We start from the raw sequence: 19,129 nt of genomic DNA on the forward strand, positions 1-19,129 counted from the left end.
GAAGGGCCTGTTTCCACACTGTATCTCTAAACTAAACTAATACACTATGTCTACCCACCTCCCTTTCCCATGGCTCCCCACCCTCACCCCAGTGTCCACACATTCCTCCCACCACCGCAGTCACCTCCTTTCTCCTCCTCTAGGGGGACACTTGCCTCCCATCCCCATGTCCCCCATTTCCCTTTCATTGCTCCATCTTTCCCTTCCTCCACTGTCCTCTTCCACTCATATCCCTTTCCTCTGGCTTTACATTTCACTCCTCCTCCTTATCTGCCCCCCTATTTGTCTCCTTTTCATGTCTAGTCTTTGTCACTTACTCCATCCATCTGTCAATCAGACTCCCATTGCCTTTATCAACCTATCACGTGCCAGTCTTTGTCCCGCCCCCGGAGATAGACACAAAATGCTGGAACAGCTCAACTCTACTCCACTCAGCCTGAAGAAACTGTCTGCCCACTTCCTCCACAAATGCTGCTTGACCCACTGAGTTCCTCCAGAACTTGGTGTTTTGCTCCTGCCAGGCTCAGTGCGAAAGCTCTGCAATTTTAGTTTAGTTTAGCACGGATACAGCACGGAAACAGGCCTTCTGCCCGCTGACCATTGATCACCTGTTCACACTAATTCTGTGTTATCCTATTTTCTCACCCTCTCCCGACATACTAGGGGCAATTTACAGCCAGTAAACTTCCCAACACACATGTATTTTGGACATGAGAGGAAACCAGAGCACCCAGAGGAAACCCACCTGGTCATAGGAACAATATGCAAACTCCACGCAGACAGCACCCGAGGTCAGGTTCAAACCTGGGTCTCTGGCGCTGTGAGGCAGCAGCGTTATCAGCTGTAACAAATATCTGAGTATCTGCTGAATCCCAGCACAATCCTTCTTTAAATATGTTAATTGAGGGTCAATGAAGTTAGTCGGACAACATAACATATTATAGACAATAGACAATAGGTGCAGGAGTAGGCCATTCGGCCCTTCGAGCCGGCACAGCCATTCAATATGATCATGGCTGATCATCCACAATCAGTACCCCGTTCCTGCCTTCTCGCCATATCCCCTGACTCCGCTATCATTAAGAGTCCTATCTGACTCTCTCTTGAAAGCATCCAGAGAATTGGCCTCCACTGCCTTCTGAGGCAGAGAATTCCACAGATTCACAACTCTCTGGGTATTAACAGTCCCAAAAGTGAAAGAAAACAGTGTGACCGTTTCCTGTAGGACTGAAGCAGGTTTGAAGAGGATGTTTGCATGATGCTGTGTAACTGGGCAGTCAATCTTATGCTGCCTATTTTACAGCCCCCTCATTCATTATAAGTCTGATGCACACTCACTTTAGGATTATACAAGTAACCAGCCAAAGCATTTACAAATCGCTGTCTGAGCAAACTCCCACTGATATATTATCAAAAGACAGCCAAACATTGCTACTGTGCATTGGAAACGCAGAGTTAGACTGCAGTAAGTAGAATCCTTCTTCCTACCATTGGCAATAACTTTTCAATAACTAAATAAACATTTCCAATTGATTCAGAGCCGTGAATTAGATAAACTCGTGGTTTACATTACATTATTTCATAGTTCTCTTTAGGTAACGGCAAATGAAACATTGCTACTGTGCATTGGAAATTTCACTGCATTATGTAGAATGCATCTTTGTATGGTTGGCAATAACTTTTTATGGGAAGATAGTACAACAAAATAAACATTTCCATATGAAAATATATTGCCAACCATATGAAGAAGCATTCTGCGTACTGCAGACTAATTCGGAGTGACCAATGCCCAGTAGCTACAGGGCCCTCCATAATGTTTGGGACAAAGACATTTATTTATTTGCCTCTGTACTCCACAATTTGAGATTTGTAATAGAAAAAAATCACATGTGGTTAAAGTGCACATTGTCAAATTTTAATAAAGGATACATTTTTGGTTTCACCATGTGAAAATTACAGCAGTATTTATGCATAGACCCCCCATTTCAGGGCACCATAATGTTTGGGACACAGCAATGTCATGTAAATGAAACAAGTTATGTTTAGTATTTTGTTACTTATCCTTTGCATGCAATGAGGAACAGGTGTAGCATCTCTTGCAGTTGCAAGGGAAAGTGCCCGGGGAAGGGGTGGAGCGGGAGGGAAGGGAAGAATTGACAAGGGAGTTACAGAGGGAGCGGTCTTTGCGGAAGGCAGACAGGGGGGGGAGATGGGAAGATGTGGCGAAAAGGGTTTCGACCCGAAACGTTGCTTAACTCCTTCGCTCCATAGATGCTGTTGCACCCGCTGAGTTTCTCCAGCATTTTTGTGTACCTTCCTTTGCATGCAATGACTGTTTGAACTCTGCGATTTATTAACATCACCAGTTGCTGGGTGTCTTCCCTGGTGATGCTCTGCCAGGCCTGTATTGCAGCCATCTTTAGCTAATGCTTGTTTTGGGGGTTAGTCCCCTTCAGTTTTCTCTTCAGCATATAAAAGTCATGTTCAATTGGGTTCAGATCGGGTGATTGACTTGGCCACATCAAGACCATTTTTTAGCTTTAGCAGTATGTTTGGGATCATTGTCTTGCTACAGAATGAACCACCGACCAATGAGTTTTGAGGCATTTGTTTGAACTTGAGCAGATAGGATGTGTCTATACACTTCAGAATTCATTATGCGACTACCATCAGCAGTTGTATCATCAATGAAGAGAAGTGAGGCAGTACCTTCAGCAGCCATACATGCCCAGCCCATAACACCCCCACCACCGCGTTTCACAGATGAGGTGGTATGCTTTGGATCTTAGGCAGTTCCTTCTCTCCTCCATACTTTGCTCTTGCCATTACTCTGATATGTTAATCTTCATCTCATCTGTCCACAAGACCTTTTTCCAGAACTGTGGTTGCTCTTTTAAGTTCTTCTTGGCAAACTGTAACCTGGCCATCCTATTTTTGCAGCTAACCAGTGGTTTGCATCTTGCCGTATAGCCTCTGTATTTCTGTTCATGAAGTCTTCTGCGGACAGTGGTCATTGAGAAATCCACCCCTGAAGAGTGTTTCTTTTTTTTTGTTTTGTTTTTGTTTATTTTATTAGAAGTTAATACAGTACAAAACAATACAGTGGTACCAAATTTTAGGTGCCAACTATGTCATAACATAATACATTCTATGTACAACCTCTAGTTTTATGTTTTTGAAAAGGAAGTAAAAAAAACAAAAAATAGAGAGAAGAAAAAGAGGAAAAATATATAGTAGAAAATAGAAAAACGTGAAGTGTGTATATAACAAAAGTAAATAGTAGAAAGTAGAAATAGGAGAAAAAGACCCTTAAAAAAGAAATGTTCAAATCTTTGTTTGGAGATGTAAATCTATCCGCGACCTGACCTGAAATCAGTAATCTTTACGGTACTGCTGCATCACATGATCCCAAAAAGTCGATGAAAGGGGACCAACTCCTTAAGAATTGGTCATATTGGTCATAGGCGGAGTCTAATTTCTTCAAGGTGTGCTATGTCCGAAGAGTGTTTCTGATCTGTCAGACAGGTATTTGTGGATTTTCTTTGTTATAGAGTTTAGAAGGATGAGGGGATCTCATTGAAGCATATAAGATTGTCAAGGGCTTGGACACGCTAGAGGCAGGAAACATGTTCCCGATGTTGGGGGAGTCCAGAACCAGGGGCCACAGTTTAAAAATAAGGAGTAAGCCATTTAGAACGGAGACGAGGAAACACTTTTTCTCACAGAAAGTGGTGAGTGTGTGGAATTCTCTGCCTCAGAGGGTGGTGGAGGCAGGTTCTCTGGATGTTTTCAAGAGAGAGCTAGATAGGGCTCATGTGGAGAAGGCAGGAACGGGGTACTGATTGGTGAAGATTAGCCATGATCACATTGAATGGCGGTGCTGGCTCAAAGAGCCAAATGGCCTACTCCTGCACCTATTGTCTATTATCTATTGTCTATTGCCTATTGACTGGAGGAAATACTAGGTGCTGAGAGCTCTCTTATATCTGCATTAAGGAGGCATTTAAACACACCTGAGCAATTATAAAAGCCTGTGAAGCCATGTGTCCCAAACATTATGGTGCCTGAAATGGGGGGACTATGTATAAACACAGCTGTAATTTCTACATGGTGTAACCAAAATTTATAAAAAATACCCTTTAATAAAATCTGGCAATGTGCACTTTAACCAAATGTGATTTATTTCTATAACAAATCTCAAATCGTGGAGTACAGAGGCAAATAAAAAAATGATGGGTCTTTGTCCCAAACATTATGGTGGGCACTGTATGTTTCACGCCATTAACTGAAGAGAAATATGACATAACCTGATGTAAACCAAGAGTATTTAATTGTTATGTGTACCGAAACGAAATGATGAAAATTCTTACTAGCAGCAACATAACAGGTCTGTAACACACAGCACTCAATAGATACTATAAAAAACAAAAGAAAGATCAATAAATAAAAAAAAAACAATAATAGTGCAAAACAAAACAAAAGCCCAAAGTCTGTTGTGCAACCAAGCCAGTTTGGAGTTCGAAGTTTAGTTGGTGTTTCAGGGTCTAAAAAAAATCAACTTTTTGTGAGTTGCCGCCAAAGTGAATCTGGGGCATCCTAGTTACATCCTCGAAAAATTCTATAAGTTTCGTCAGACACGATTTACCTTTCATAAATCCATGCTGACTTTGTCCAATAATTTCACCACTTTCCAAATGTGCTGCTATCCCATCTTTAATTACTGACTCTAGCAGTTTCCCTATTACCGATGTTAGACTAACCGGTCTGTAATTTCCTGTTTTCTCTCTCCCTTCCTTTTTAAAAAGTGGGGTTACATTAGTTACCCACCAATCCTCAGGAACTACTCCAGAATCTAAAGAGGGGGAACTGTTACCCTATGCCCAGAGCAATTGAATTTCATCAACTTATATAATTATTGGAGATATTCCAACCATTATATTATTTCTGTTGTAAAGAGATATACATCTTACTCAACATAGAACATAGGGCAGTACAATATGGGAACAGGCCTTCAGCCCACAATGTCTGTGTCAAACATGATGCCAACGTGAACTAATCTCCTCTCCTCTGCCTGCATGTGATTCAGATCCCTCCATAACCTTCATATCTATATATCTATCTAAAAGCCACTTATGATAACTGCCTCTACCACCACCCCACACATTTCCTTTGAACAGCTCCTCTCACCTTCAAGCCATGCAATCTAATCTTTAAATGAGAAAAGGTACCTGGATTTATACAACGCCTTGCACAAATATCAGGTGTCACTTTACAGCTAACAATGTGCTTCGAAATAACACGAGAAAATGTTGGAAATACTTAGCAGGTTCGGCAGCATGAGTGGAGGGCGAAACAGAATTAATGTTCCAGTGATGGAAGTGCCTTCAACCTGATTCTCCTTCCACAGATCCCACCTGGCCTGCTGAGCGTACACATCGTTTTCTGCTCTTATTTCAGCTTTCTAGCATTTGCATGTCTTTTGAAATGTAGTTATTGTTCCAATGCAGGATACTTGGTCAGCATGTGGCTCAATGGGCCAAAGGGCCTGATTCTCTACTGTATTTTTAAACTGAATTAAACTAAGATGAAAAGCCATCAGGTATTGGAAGAGTGAACAGTCTCTCGAGTCTGTTACCCAATAGGTAGCTTTGTTAACAGGAATGTGATTCAAAGTCTCAGCTGGATCAAGGCAGATTACAACCTAAAGCTGAGCTCAAGGAAAGAGGATTTGTTCTACTTCAGGAGAACTTAAGCCATAGTGGTCTGCTAAGCGATGGGTTGCTGGCATGAAAGCTTTTAATTATGTTTTTGATATCCAAAAGAAGGAGCTTTTCAAAAAATGCTTTTGTGAATATTGGTGCTGTCTTTGCTGTATTGTCATTGGCAGCCAGTGAGCAGTAATGTCCATGTTAAAAACTATATCCATTTCTACAACAAACCTTCAAACATCAGCCTAATATTCCGTTAGTTTCCAAAGGCAATGACTCTCTCTTTCTCACAAATTTTAACCTTAGTTGCTGTGACAATCATAAGCTGCACATGCTTCTCTGGAATGGCAGAGGCTGAGGGGTGAGCTGATAAACGTATATCAAATTATGAGAGGCATTGATAGGGTAGACAATCGGAACCCTTTTCCTAAGAAATACTAGAGGAAGGATATGGAGGCTTTTGAAGCTGCCTGACCCGCTGCCTTACTCCAGCACGTTGTGTCTTTTTATGAGTTACTAGACCAAGTGGTACCCGTTGGGTCCCGTCTCCTCAACGCACGGCTGCGGGGAGGGGGTGGCCTGCGGGGTCACACACACATTAACCACCCCCCACACACGCACACTAACCACCCCCCACACATACACACTAACCACCCTCCTTGACCACGGGGTGAACAATAGGAAGAGGACTCGACTTTGCTGCCTTCCCTCACAGTGGGAACCATTGTGGGGGGATATTTTTTATGTTTAATGTTAAATTCTTCTTTAATGTTGTGTTTTATTTTTGTTTGTGTGCTGCAAAGGGCAACTCAAATTTCACTACATCAATTGGTGTATGTGACAATAAATGTCCTTTGTCCTTTTTGTCCTTTGATATCTTATTGATATTATTCATTCGCTCCTTTTACCCCACTCCCACCGTATCCACTCACGCACATACCCCAATTCGCAGGCACGTCTAGAGAGGGAGAGAGAGGGGGATAGAGAGTGCGAGGTCGGAAGCTCAGAGGGGTTAGAGCCTTCTCTGTTTGCTGCTCCGACATTATGGAACACTCTACCTTTGCACATTAGACAGGCCCCTTCACTGTCCATTTTCAAAACTAGTCTTAAAACCCTTTTCTATTCCTTGGCTTTCGACCCTGCATGAGACTTTGATCCAGTTTTAGTGTTTCTATTGTTTTTTATTGTTTTTACTGTCTTTTAATGTTTTTATTGTTTTGTTTTATGTTTATGATTAGTCATGTACAGCACTTTGTTGCAACAGTGGTTGTTTTTAAAGTGCTCTATAAATAAAGTTCAGTTCAGTTCAGTTCAGGCAGGCTGAGAGCAGAGTGCAGAGGACAGAGGCAGGCAGAGACAGAGGGCAGTGCCAAGGGGAAGAGGGCAGAGGCAGAGGGCAGGGCAGAGGGCAGGGCAGAGGGCAGGGACAGAGGACAGAGGCAGCAGGTAGAGGCAGCGGGCAGAGGACAGAGGCTGGGGCAGAGGCTGGGGCAGAGGGCAGAGAAGGGGGCGAAGCGGCAAGGCGGCAAAGGGGCGGGCGGGCGAACGAGCGAGCATCGACCAAAGGACCACGAGTTGGACCGCCGCAGTCTTCAGCTATGATCTTTGGTCTTCAGTCCAGAGGCCGATTTAATCTCCGGCTGTGTCTTTTGAATAACGGTGGGGGGAGGGGTGACGTCACTCGCAGTGCATGGAAGACGGTACCCGGAGCAGACCCATTGTGACATCATCAGCGAAAGACAGTCGTTTTTAAATTCAGTTTTGTCAGAGGGGTGGGGGTGGCCTGCGACGTCACACACACTAACCACCCCACACACACACACTGTAATGAAGCTGTGTCCCTCTCTGTGCCCAGTTTGTTATATTCCCAGTGAATCATGCGAAGAGACCAAGTATTTTTAACAGTGAAGCACAAAGTTTCAGAAGGAATCTCAGAGCTCTGGGTTTTGGCTACCAATGGTGAAGCAATTAAGTTTGAGTCCAAAATTCGAGAAACATATCTATCGCCGGTAATTGTGGGTCAGGATGAGATGCCAAGGATTGGAAAGGGTGAGGCCTGGGAAGGATTTGGAAACAAGAGTGAGATTTTTTTTTTAAAGGCATAAAGTGCTGGAGTAACTTAGCGGGTCAAGCAGCATCTCTGGAGAACATGGATATGTGATGTTTTGGGTTGAGACTCTTCTTCAGACTGATTGTAATTGGGAAAAGAAAGCTGAAGAGAGAAGGGGGCAGGACAAATCCGATGAGTGATAGGTGGAAACAAGTGAGGGGGGTTTTGATAAGCAGATGGTTGGACAATGGCCAGAATTGAAAAGACAAAGCTTGTGAGATTCGGATAGAAGAGGTGAGAATTGTGAAACCAGAGGAAATAATATAGATGGAAGAATATAGATGGGGGGGAAATGGGTGTGAGTCCAGGTAAGGCACAGGGAAGAGGATGGATTTTTAAAACTGAGGCACTGCTTAAGAGGGAGCTCGTGTATGTCATTAAGTGCAGAAGTGATTGTTGAATGAGACTTGGTGTGAATATGGAAATGTGTAGGAAGGAGTTGCAATGCTGGTTTACACTGAAGATAGGCACATAAAGCTGGAGTAACTCAGCGGATTAGGCAGCCTGACCGGCTGGGCTACTCCAGCTTTGTGTCTCTTTCTTCTGATTGGATTCTTTGATGTTTTTACCTTGGAAGATTACCACCACTGAGGAACAGCTTCTTCCCTGCTGTTATCGGACAATCGAAGTGACCTCCCATACACAAGGGTCCAGTCCCAATCTTCCAACCAACCTTATTGTGGCGTTGGACTTTTAAAAATGTTTTTATTTATTTAATTCTTTATTTCGAACAGAATAAAAGAATAAAAAGCAAGTGTGAAACAGCATACAAAAAACAAAACAAGAATATTTATAGTGCCATAAACAATATCTATAAATAAATGAAATCGTATGTGTCCGAAAAGGAGCAGGAAGAAGTCAAAGCTTATTAATTCCCACCCCTTATTCAACTGCTTGTAATTATCTTATACAAATTTAGCAGCTATATGTACACCAGCAGCTATATGTACACCAAATTATTTACATTTATACACTAATCAAATATTTACAAAGCCATACAAAAAAGAAAAAAAGAAAAAGAAAAGAAAAAACCCTCATATACTATACAGTATCTTAGTCATATATATCCTTGATTATGTTGGCTGATTTTCTGAGGCAGTGTGAAGTGTAGATGGAGTTAATGGTCGGAAGTCTGGTCTGTGTGATGAACTGGGCTACATCCACAACTCCGCCATTTCCTGGGGTTGTTCTCAAAGCAGCTGTGATGCAGCTCGACAGTATGCTTTCTATTATGCATCTGTAAAGGTGTGTAAGAATCACTGGAGACATCCTGAATTTCCTCAGTCGCCTCAGGAAGCAGAGGCATTGGTGTGACCCATTAATGTGGTTGGTCCACGACATATTAACGCCAAAGATTCTTTAGCATGTTGCAATAATCACAATTTCTATCTATAATGATAAAGAATAAAATACTCATAGTAAAAGAACATTTGAATTTTGCTAGATATTTGCTGTTAACCATAATTTAGTGGGAGAATTTTTTTTATTTCAGTCTTTACAAAATAACACCCCAATTTCTTTCCCAGGGATTTGGTCCATCATTAATATCTTCATCAGACAGCAAGAATTTCTTGTGAAGCCAGTTACTGTGCAATAAATTATAAGCAAAAATCTAGAAGTGCCTAGAAATAAAGTTAATTTTAATTTTATAATTAAGAATTTGTGCAAGCTTTCTTCTGGGCAATCATATCAATTACCTCTTGTGAAGGACGTCATTATTCTTTTTCTGCACTTTATCTGTCTTCTGGGGAAGAACTAAAAGTCAAACGATAATATATAGGTTATTCTCTCAAGAAAATATTCAGAAGAGTTAGTTATATTTTAATTTCCATTTAGAGCCATAGTCATACAGCAGCAGGCATTTTGGCCCAACATGTCCATGGCGTCCAAGATGCCCTATCTACACTGTTCCCACCTGCCATGTTTGGCCCATCATATCATATATATCATATACTTATTAAAAGTCTGATCTTGTTAGTGTGTATATGTGTGTGTGTATGTGGTTGTCTTTACATCTTCGCAAAAACACTACACGGTAATGGTTATATTTTTTCATATTCCAATTGACATTTTTCCTGTTGAGGCCGGGATCACCTTATCTGAACATTTCATTTCATGCTTTATTTCTCGACTTATTCTCGACATTACTAATTAAAATAAAATACTTTGAAATTAAAACCACCAGCTTCAAATGATGACGTCACAATGGATCAGCTAGCAGTGCTGAGCCTCAGTGAGAATTTCATCCTATATTTGACACGTCATTCGCGACTAAAACTTTAAAAATGCAAACTTTCACAAGAATTTTTACATATTCTCATTCACATTTTTCTCCTCTTGGCAGAGATCAATTTCACTGATCATTTTATGCTTTCTTTCTCGACCTTACTGATTAAAGTTTAAAAAAATCAAAATGCCTTCAATTTCTAACCGACCAGCTTCAACTGATGACGTCACAATGGCAGCTTCAACTGATGATGTCACAATGGATAGACTAGCAGGGGGAGGGCGAATTGCTATTGCAACACACAGGGCAATGCAATGGATTTTTTTTTTTAAAGGGAGGCAAGGGGAGTGCTGGAATCTTACATTTGGGAACGGCTTGAGTTGGAAGACCTCGCCTCCCGTGGGGTATACGGGTAGGGAACGGGTGCGTTGGGGGAGCACTTGGTCTAGTATATCTCTAAATCTTTCCTATCGATGCACCTGTCCAAATGTCCTTTAAATGTTGTTATAGTACCTGTTTAATTACCTCCTTTTGCAAGTTGTTCTATGTAACCACTACCCTTTGTGTGAAAAAGTTGCCCCTCAGGTTCCCGTTAAACATTTTCCGCCTTAAACTTATGTCCCCTATTTCTTGATTCCCCTACGCCGGGTAAAAGACTATGCATTCACCCTGTCTATTTCCCTCATAATGTTATACACCTGCATAAGACCATCCTCAGCCTCCTGCACTCCAAGGAATAAAGTCCTAGCCTGCTCAACCTCTCCCTGTAGCTTAGACCCTCAAGACTTGGCAATGTCCTAGTAAATATTGTCTGTATTCTTTCCAGCGTAATAAATTCTATCCTATAGCAGGGTGATCAAAACTGAACACAATACTCCAAATGCGGCCTTACCAACATCTTGTACAACTGTTACATAACATCCCAAATTCAATTCAATAATACCCTGACTAATTAATGCCATTATACCAATAGCCTTCTTGACCACCCGATCTACCTGTGATGCAACTTTCATGGAACTATGTGCTTGAGCTCCTATATCCCTCTGCTTTACAACATACTCCAGGGCCCTGCCATTCACTATATATTAATATTCATTTATTGAATGTACAAATAATAGTATCATTCCTATCATTACCATGGAAGTGTTCAATGTTTGGTCTTTACATTACGTATTCTGAAGCCTAGAGTCATACAGCACAGAAACAGGTCCTTCGGCCCAACTTGCCCATGCCGACCAAAATGCCCCATTTGCACCAGCCCTATATGCCCACGTTTGCCCCGTATCCAAAGGAACTGGTTTCCAGAGGTCTAGTATGGACATTGTGGCCCGAATGGATTCTTGGGCTGGCAGCTCAGTCACTCAGGCCTGGTGGGCTGGCAGCTCAGTCACTCAGGCGTGGTGGGTTGGCAGCTCAGTCACTGGTTGGCTGGCAGCTCAGTCACTCAGGGCTGGTTGGCTGGCAGCTCAGATTCAGATTCAGATTCAGATTCAATTTTAATTGTCATTGTCAGTGTACAGTACAGAGACAACGAAATGCATTTAGCATCTCCCTTGAAGAGCGACATAGCAAACGATTTGAATTAAAAAAAAAATGTATAATAAGTGTGTCCAGGGGGGGGGGGGGTGGGGGGATTGGCAGTCACAGTCAGTCAGGTCACTCAGGGCTGGTGGGCTAGCAGTTCACTCACAGTTATTCCTTGAAATTCCATTTCAAGCAGAGTGCAGGCCACCAAATTCAATTTCATAGCATTTCAAGCAGAGTGCAGGCCACCAAATTCAATTTCATAGCATTTCAAGCAGAGTGCAGGCCACCAAATTCAATTTCATAGCATTTCAACCAGAGTGCAGGCCACCAAATCCAATTTCATAGCATTTCAACCAGAGTGCAGGCCACCAAATTCTATTTCATAGCATTTCAAGCAGAGTGCAGGCCACCAAATTCAATTTCATAGCATTTCAAGCAGAGTGCAGGCCACCGAATTGCCAAACAACTCATTGCATTGTCATTAAGGGCTAACAAATCATTTATTGCAAGTACATTGCAGACTCATGGTTCAGTTGATTCACAGTTTAGAATCCGTTGTGGCCTCTCATTCGCGATCTTCCAGAGTGACTGACTCACGTCCAGGCGTCCGGGGTTTTATAGTCCTGCCCCCCCCCCCCCCACCCAGGAAGGGGGATTACCTTCATCGTGGTGATTGACAGGCGAGAGGACTAATCAGCTGATCTCAAGATTTTTTAAACATTCAGAACTTTTTTATTTTTCAACGATCGGAAAAGTCCTCAGGGCTGCCTCAGCAGAGGAGGACTGTGAGTACGATGGCCAAAAATCATAGCGATATATGGTAGCGTTTTTTTCTAAAATCAATACTCCGCGCAGACAGGAAGTGGTCAAGATGAAATTTTTAGTTATATAGATGTGCGGGTTGTTAAGTTAAGTTTTGTTATACAGAGGGTAATGAGTGCCTGGAACACACTGCTTGGGGTTGTAGTTTGGGGTTGAGGCAGATACAATAGTGGCGTTTAAGCTTTTAGATTGATATGCAGGGAATGTTGGAATATGGATTGCCTGCAGGCAGAGCAGATTAGTTTAACTAGATATCATGTTCAGCACAGATATTATGGGCTGAAGGGCCTGCTCATGTGCTGTATGTTCTATGCTCTGTAAAGCTTCTCACTGGTAGTGCCATCTATCTTAATACTATTTTATAAGAGCCTAGGGTAGGAGCAGTATATTCAGAAGCATGTGGATGTGCAATCAGGCAAATGGATTACAGCACATTTGTGAAAGCATTCAGGAACTGAGGCCTGCATTCCTCCAGCACAAAGTGCTGTGGAAATATAAATGAATTCCACCATAGTGTGGCCAATAAACCTCAAATGTCTGCTTTTAAAACCAATTGCAACTTGCACTGCTGAATATATGTCAGCATAAAATAACATGTTCAGCCATTGATGAAAGCAATTTATTCTGTATCGGCAAGGCAGGCTGGCTGGAAACATGTTAATATATTCAGCTGCTGCAACATTTTTCTCAGCATGATTTAAAGTATATGTTTTTGAGCCAATTAGGTCAAAGAATCTAAAGGAAAAAACGTTTTTTTTAATGCTGATTGTGCTTTCCTTCACAATAATGTTGTTGTTGTTGGAATCCATCCTAAGTGAGGTGAAGCGGTATGTGTGGGTAAAAGGCAGTTTGTTTTTCCCAGTCTCTTTCAGGAGGTGTGGTGAAGCCAAAGAGAGACTGAGGATCAGCAATCTGCCATTGGAATGTTCATTCCAGACGTATGTGGGGAAACACACCGAGTGGGTGTTTGAAAACAACCACCAGAGCAATTCCCAGGGATAAAATGCTGCCCCATATTACAACATGGTACTACATGTATAAAGACCTTAGGCAATGATAATAACTAGTCTGTACATAACACATGTATAACAGTTTAAGGTGAGAGGGGGAACATATAATAAGAACCTGAGGGACAATTTTTCACAGTGAGGAAGGTGGGTATATGGAATGAGCAGCCAGAGGAGGTAATTGGGGCAGGTACTATAGCAACATTTCAATGGCATTTGGACAGGTACATGAATAGGGTAGGTTTATAGGCCAAACGCGGACAGTGGGACCAGTGAAGATGTGGCATCTCGGTTGGCCTGGTCAGGTTGGGCGAAGAGTCTTGTTTCCGTGCTGTGCGAACCTATGACTATAACTGAAGAGATCACATATTATTCTTTAATACTTCAAAATAGTGACTATTTTATAAATCTCAACAAAAACCAGAATAATATCATTGATTTTTTAATTTCTCATGGAGTCATACAGCATGGAAACTCAGCCCAAATCAGTCATTCCGACCAAGATGTCCCATCTAAGCGAGTCCCATTTGATCCATATCCCACTAAACCTTTCCAAACCTTTCCTGTCCATCTGCCTCTGAGTTTGTTTACATCAAATAACCGTTCCCTTTCACATTGCACCATTGCCACTCATGTGGGCCCCTTTAAATGTCTAGTGCTTTATTAAAAAGTACTAGGAATCTTTCCAAGGGTGGAGGGTGAGGAATATTTTCATAGGGAACTCACTTTAAATATAAATAATCCTTGGATTTGTTTGATTTTATTTGCTGTGCATAATAAACAAAGGAAGGGATGATGGCAAATACTTTTATATGAAGATCATGCATTGCAACCGAACTTTCTGAGGGAGGGATTTGCTTCAATGGAGTTAGCCCTGCTTACACACGGTAACAATGACTGTCACTGTTACATAGAACCTACAACAATGCAGCACAAGGACAGTCTCTTCGGCCTACAATGTCTGTGCTGAACATGATGCCAAGATCAACTCTTGTCTGCCTGCACAAAATCCATATACCCCCATTCCCTGCATATCCATGTGCCTATCCAAAAATCTCTTAAATGCCATGATCGTCTGCCTCAACCACCACCTCTAGCGGCTCATTCCATTAATTAAATCCACTTTCTAAATCGTGGTTCCCATTTGGACCGCTCCACTTTACTTTTCCACATTGTACCGGTGCATTGCAAGTTCATCTTATCTTCCCACCACACATGTTATCGCCTTGTAGACTTTCTTGAACTGGGTTAAAAAATGTCAAAATAATCAGCATTCCCAACATTTGCATCTCACTCTTTTGTTTTTGTTTCCCTTCTTTTCTGTCCTCTTTTCTGCCAGTAACATTGTAATTACTTGGCTTCTCCAGATACCCTGCCATTTTCCTCGTGTCTTTCACCCAGCTATATTATCCCGTTTTGCCCACAGTTTCATTATAGATCTTTCCTTTCTTTCACTCCTCCCCCTCCAATCTTCGTTGCACAAGAAAAAACGTGGTTTACCTTTAACTTTTTTAGGGTTGGAAGAATTTAATTGTCATTTGTACCAGCAAAGGCAATTAAATTCTTACTTGTTGCAGCTTAACTGGTCCCTTAACACAGTAATACTCGCTCAAATAGAAAGTAATCACTAATCCAATAAATGATAATACCAGGTAACCATAAAAGTGCAAAAACTAAGTCCGTAGTTTGTAGGTTAATTGGCCTCTGTAAATTGCCCCCAGTATGTCGAGCTAGTGTGAATGGGTGATCGATGGTTGGCTTGGACTCAGTGGGCCAAAGGGCCTGTTTCAATTCTGTATCTCTAAACTAAACTAAATAATTTCTTGGCTCAGGATCGATTGTTTTAATTCCAGGACTTTTAAAACAGATGTATCCCTGTCATGTTATTGGCCTGAAACATTAATTATGCTAACGATAGACACAAAATGCTGGAGTAAAGCCTCTGTTCCACGATGCGAGTTTACCCAAGAGCTCTCCCGAGTTTAAAAAAAAAAATCAAACTTGTGGTACTTCATCACAAGTATTTTTTTACTCTTGGACATTTTTCACAGTGTTGAAAAAACTACACGAGTTACTGCGTTTCCCGAGTACTTGCCGTTAGCATTACGAGCCGCTACGAGACATCCATAAGCTCACACGTAGCCGCTACATACATTCTACGTACTTACCACGAGTTTGATTTTTTGAGCCCTTGGGTAAACGCGTATCGTGGGACAGGCCCTTAACTCAACGGGACAAGCCGCATCTCTGGATAAAAAGAATGGGCGATGTTTCGGGTAGAGACTGTAAACCAACATCTGCAGTTCCTTCCTGCACATTCATTCTGCTTCTCTCTTCATTTATGCTACCTGACTGGCTGAGATTTTCTATTATTTCCTGTATTTTATAACTGTGCTGAGTTTGTATTAACTTTACTATTTACAAAAATAGTGTTTATTTTTTACTCTAAAACCAACATGTACAATCCTAGATTTGCAAACATCATGAATTTATTGGAAGTTTAAAATGGAGACAAGAGCTGGAATCTTGAGCAAAACACAAAGTGCTAGAGGAACTCAGCGATTCAGGCAGCATCTGTGGAGACAATGGACAAGCGACCTTCCTATAGCATGGAAACAAGGAACTGCAGATGCCATTTTACACAAAAGGATACAAAGTGCTGGAGTAACTCAGCAGAAAAGGCAGCATTTCTGGAGAATATGGATAGGTGATGTCCCTTCTTGAGACTCGGCACAGCACTTTGTGTTTTGCTTATTGAAGATTTATTCTGTATGTGTTTCCGGTAAATCTGATGCAATAGCGATAAAATACATTCTGCAGTGGACCTCTTTTCCCAAGCGGGAACCAATCTGTTTTTGAATAATATCATTAGTGTAAATGAAAACCAAGAAACTGTGGTCTCAACAAAAGCATGCAGATCTGTACAGACTAAACATATTAAACACAGACTGACAGAACTGGGCTTTGAACTCTGAAACTTCGGTGACTCCTTTTTCCTGTGTGAATTCCTTGTGGTGAAGAATCCTACACTCTGACTGTGATCTGAGTATAATCCAAGTAGGAAATATTAAATTCAGCACTCTATGGAAGGCTTTTGGCAAAAGAAAGATGATGCAATGGGATAAGAGAAAAAATATAGTTTTAACTACAGATTAGTTCATGCTTGCATAATTTCTATTTATGAATGAAAATACAAAGTGCTGTGTTGAGTCTGAAGAAGTGTACTGACCCGAAATGTCACCCAATCCATATTCTCCAGCGATGCTGCCTTTCCTGCTGAGTTACTCCAGCACTTAGTATCCTTTTGTGTAAACTGGCATCTGCAGTTCCTTGTTTCCAAGCTGTAGGAAGGTCATCTGTCCATTCCCTCCACAGATGTGGAGTCAGAGTAATTGAGCCATTAAGCATGGAAACAGGCACTTCTGCCCAACTCATCCATGCCCTATCTAAGTTAGTCCCATTTGCCCATATCCCTCTAAACCTTTCATAACCATGTACCTGTCCAAGTGTCTTATAAATATATTACCTGTCTCAACTACCTCCTCTGGCAGCTCGTTCCAAATACCCGCCACCAACTGAGTGAAAAAGACCGAGTTTTCTCTTAATCAATGCCTCTCATGATCTTTCACACAACAATAAAACTCTTCTCAACCTCCTACACTACAAAGAAAAAAGGCCCAGCCTATCCAACCTCTCCCTATAACATAAGCCCGCAAGGTAAGGTAACATCCTGGTGAATCTCTTCTACATCTTTTCCAACTTGATGACAGGGTAAGCAGAACTGGACACGTAAAGAGTAAATAAAGTTTCATACCTTGGTTGTTGACCCATATTAGAAAAGGTACTGAAAGGATTAGAAAGACATCAACATTTGATTGCAAACCAACTCAAGCATTCTTCTCTGTAAACTGCTCCAGAACAGAAAATGGCGGCCAGACTAAAATTCACAAATTAAACTACTTATTCCGTCTTGAGTGAGTTGATTTTGAGTACAAAAGTTAGGACATTATGATGTACCCATACAAATCGTTGGTGACACTACATTTGGGGTATTGTGTGCAGTGCTGGTTGGCACGGACAAAGTTTAGAGTTTAGTTTATTACTGTCACATGTACCGAGGTATAGTGAGAAGCTACCCAGTCAGCAAAAAGACTATACATGATTACAATCAAGCCATCCACAGTGTTCAGATGCAGGATAAAAGGACCATCGTTTAGTGCAAGATAAAGTCCAGTAAAGTCCGATTAAAGATAGTCTGAGTGTCTCCAAAGAGGCAGATGGAAGGTCAGGCCACTCTCTAATTTGTGATAGGATGGTTCATTCGCCTGATAACAGCTGGAAAGAAACTGTCCCTGAATCTGGAGGTGCACGTTTTTCACCTCTTGCCTGATGGGAGAGGGGACAAGAGGGAGTGACCAGTGTGAGACTGGTCGTTGATTACGCAGCACGAAATGTAGATGGAGTCGATTGAAGGGAGGTTGGTTTGCCTGATGGTCTGCACAGTTCTCTGCAGTGGGCTGAAAGGCCTTCTATGCTACACAGCTTTATGACTCTAGCAAAGCAAATCTGGTATCAATCAGTCTGATGATGGGTTACTAGACCGATTCAAATTAAGAGTGAGCCATTAAAGAGCTTGATAGAGGAAATGCTATTTAATACCTTTAAGGAGACATTTTCATTTCTCATGTACTCTCTGTGATTGATATTTTCAAGCATTGAAATTTAATTATTTGAGAATGGGACAGGTAGCGTTTAACTGCCTGTCTCAATCACCTTGGGCTGGATTAGTGAAACATTTACAACTGTTTTTTTCACCTGGTGTTTGTCTCATGGCTTCAATGTTTACCAAGGCTTCTGTGGAACTGACAATTGCCTTCAACGTGTTAGCTTTCAAGCTCATCTGGAAGATAGTTGGGATTAAATTGAAAGTTGTGTTTTTGTTTGCTCTTTTAGGCACTGCCACTGAAGCTGAGCCAGGAGACAGCCGGTGAGTTCCATGTCTTTAGAGTCTCACAGTTTATGCACATTCCCTTAAATATAATAACATCTAAATGGGTTTTGCATGTGATCATAAAAGTGTAACCATTACAGGTTTCTGCAGGTTTATGCTGGATGGTGTTGTCAGGTGTAGTTGCATTAACTTTCCACAGCAGTAAAGATTTCAAAAGAAATGTCCTTTTTTGTCAGATTATGAGGTGTTTGAGAATACTGGGTATAAGAATACTATCGAAAATTCTCGTTGTTTCATGCACACTGAAATCATACAATTTACACCATTTTGATGCAAATTATTGAGATTTTAATTATTATATTGCAACACATTGAATTTCTGTATATTTAAAAAATGGATATGACTTAAACCGAAGAATCTAAAGTTGGAATTAATTGCCACAGACGACGCTGGAGGCCAACTCATTGGGTATTTTTAAAGTGAAGATTGATAGGTTCTTGATTAATAAAAACACCAATGACTATGTGGAGAAGGCAGGAGAATGGGGTTGAGAGAAATAAATAGATCAGCGATGAATGAATGGCGGAGCAGATTTGATGGTCCAAATAGCCTAATTCTGCTCTTATATCGTGTGACCGTATGATCTGTGGTTTATAAAATATTGGCGTGATCCTAATTCGCAAACTGAATGCTGCAGTTTATAGACTGTATTTCTGTATTTTAAATAATCCAAAGCAAAGTCTATAATACTTTCTGGCTTGACAGCTTTGGGACAGT

General features: G+C 41.4%; 1 protein-coding gene across 2 annotated transcripts in view; it reads left to right on the forward strand.

The window, feature by feature from the left end:
- The window catches only part of LOC129698026 (stAR-related lipid transfer protein 13-like), a 314,800-nt gene that overhangs the window by 118,233 nt on the left and 177,438 nt on the right, over positions 1-19,129 (forward strand). For both annotated transcript variants that reach the window (XM_055636844.1, XM_055636845.1), the window contains one exon: positions 18,355-18,388. In XM_055636844.1, the coding sequence (XP_055492819.1) occupies positions 18,355-18,388 (34 nt within the window). The remainder of the gene's footprint in view (positions 1-18,354; positions 18,389-19,129) is intronic.

The sequence above is a fragment of the Leucoraja erinacea genome, chromosome 6 (assembly GCF_028641065.1).
Source record: "Leucoraja erinacea ecotype New England chromosome 6, Leri_hhj_1, whole genome shotgun sequence".
Classification (NCBI taxonomy): domain Eukaryota; kingdom Metazoa; phylum Chordata; class Chondrichthyes; order Rajiformes; family Rajidae; genus Leucoraja; species Leucoraja erinaceus.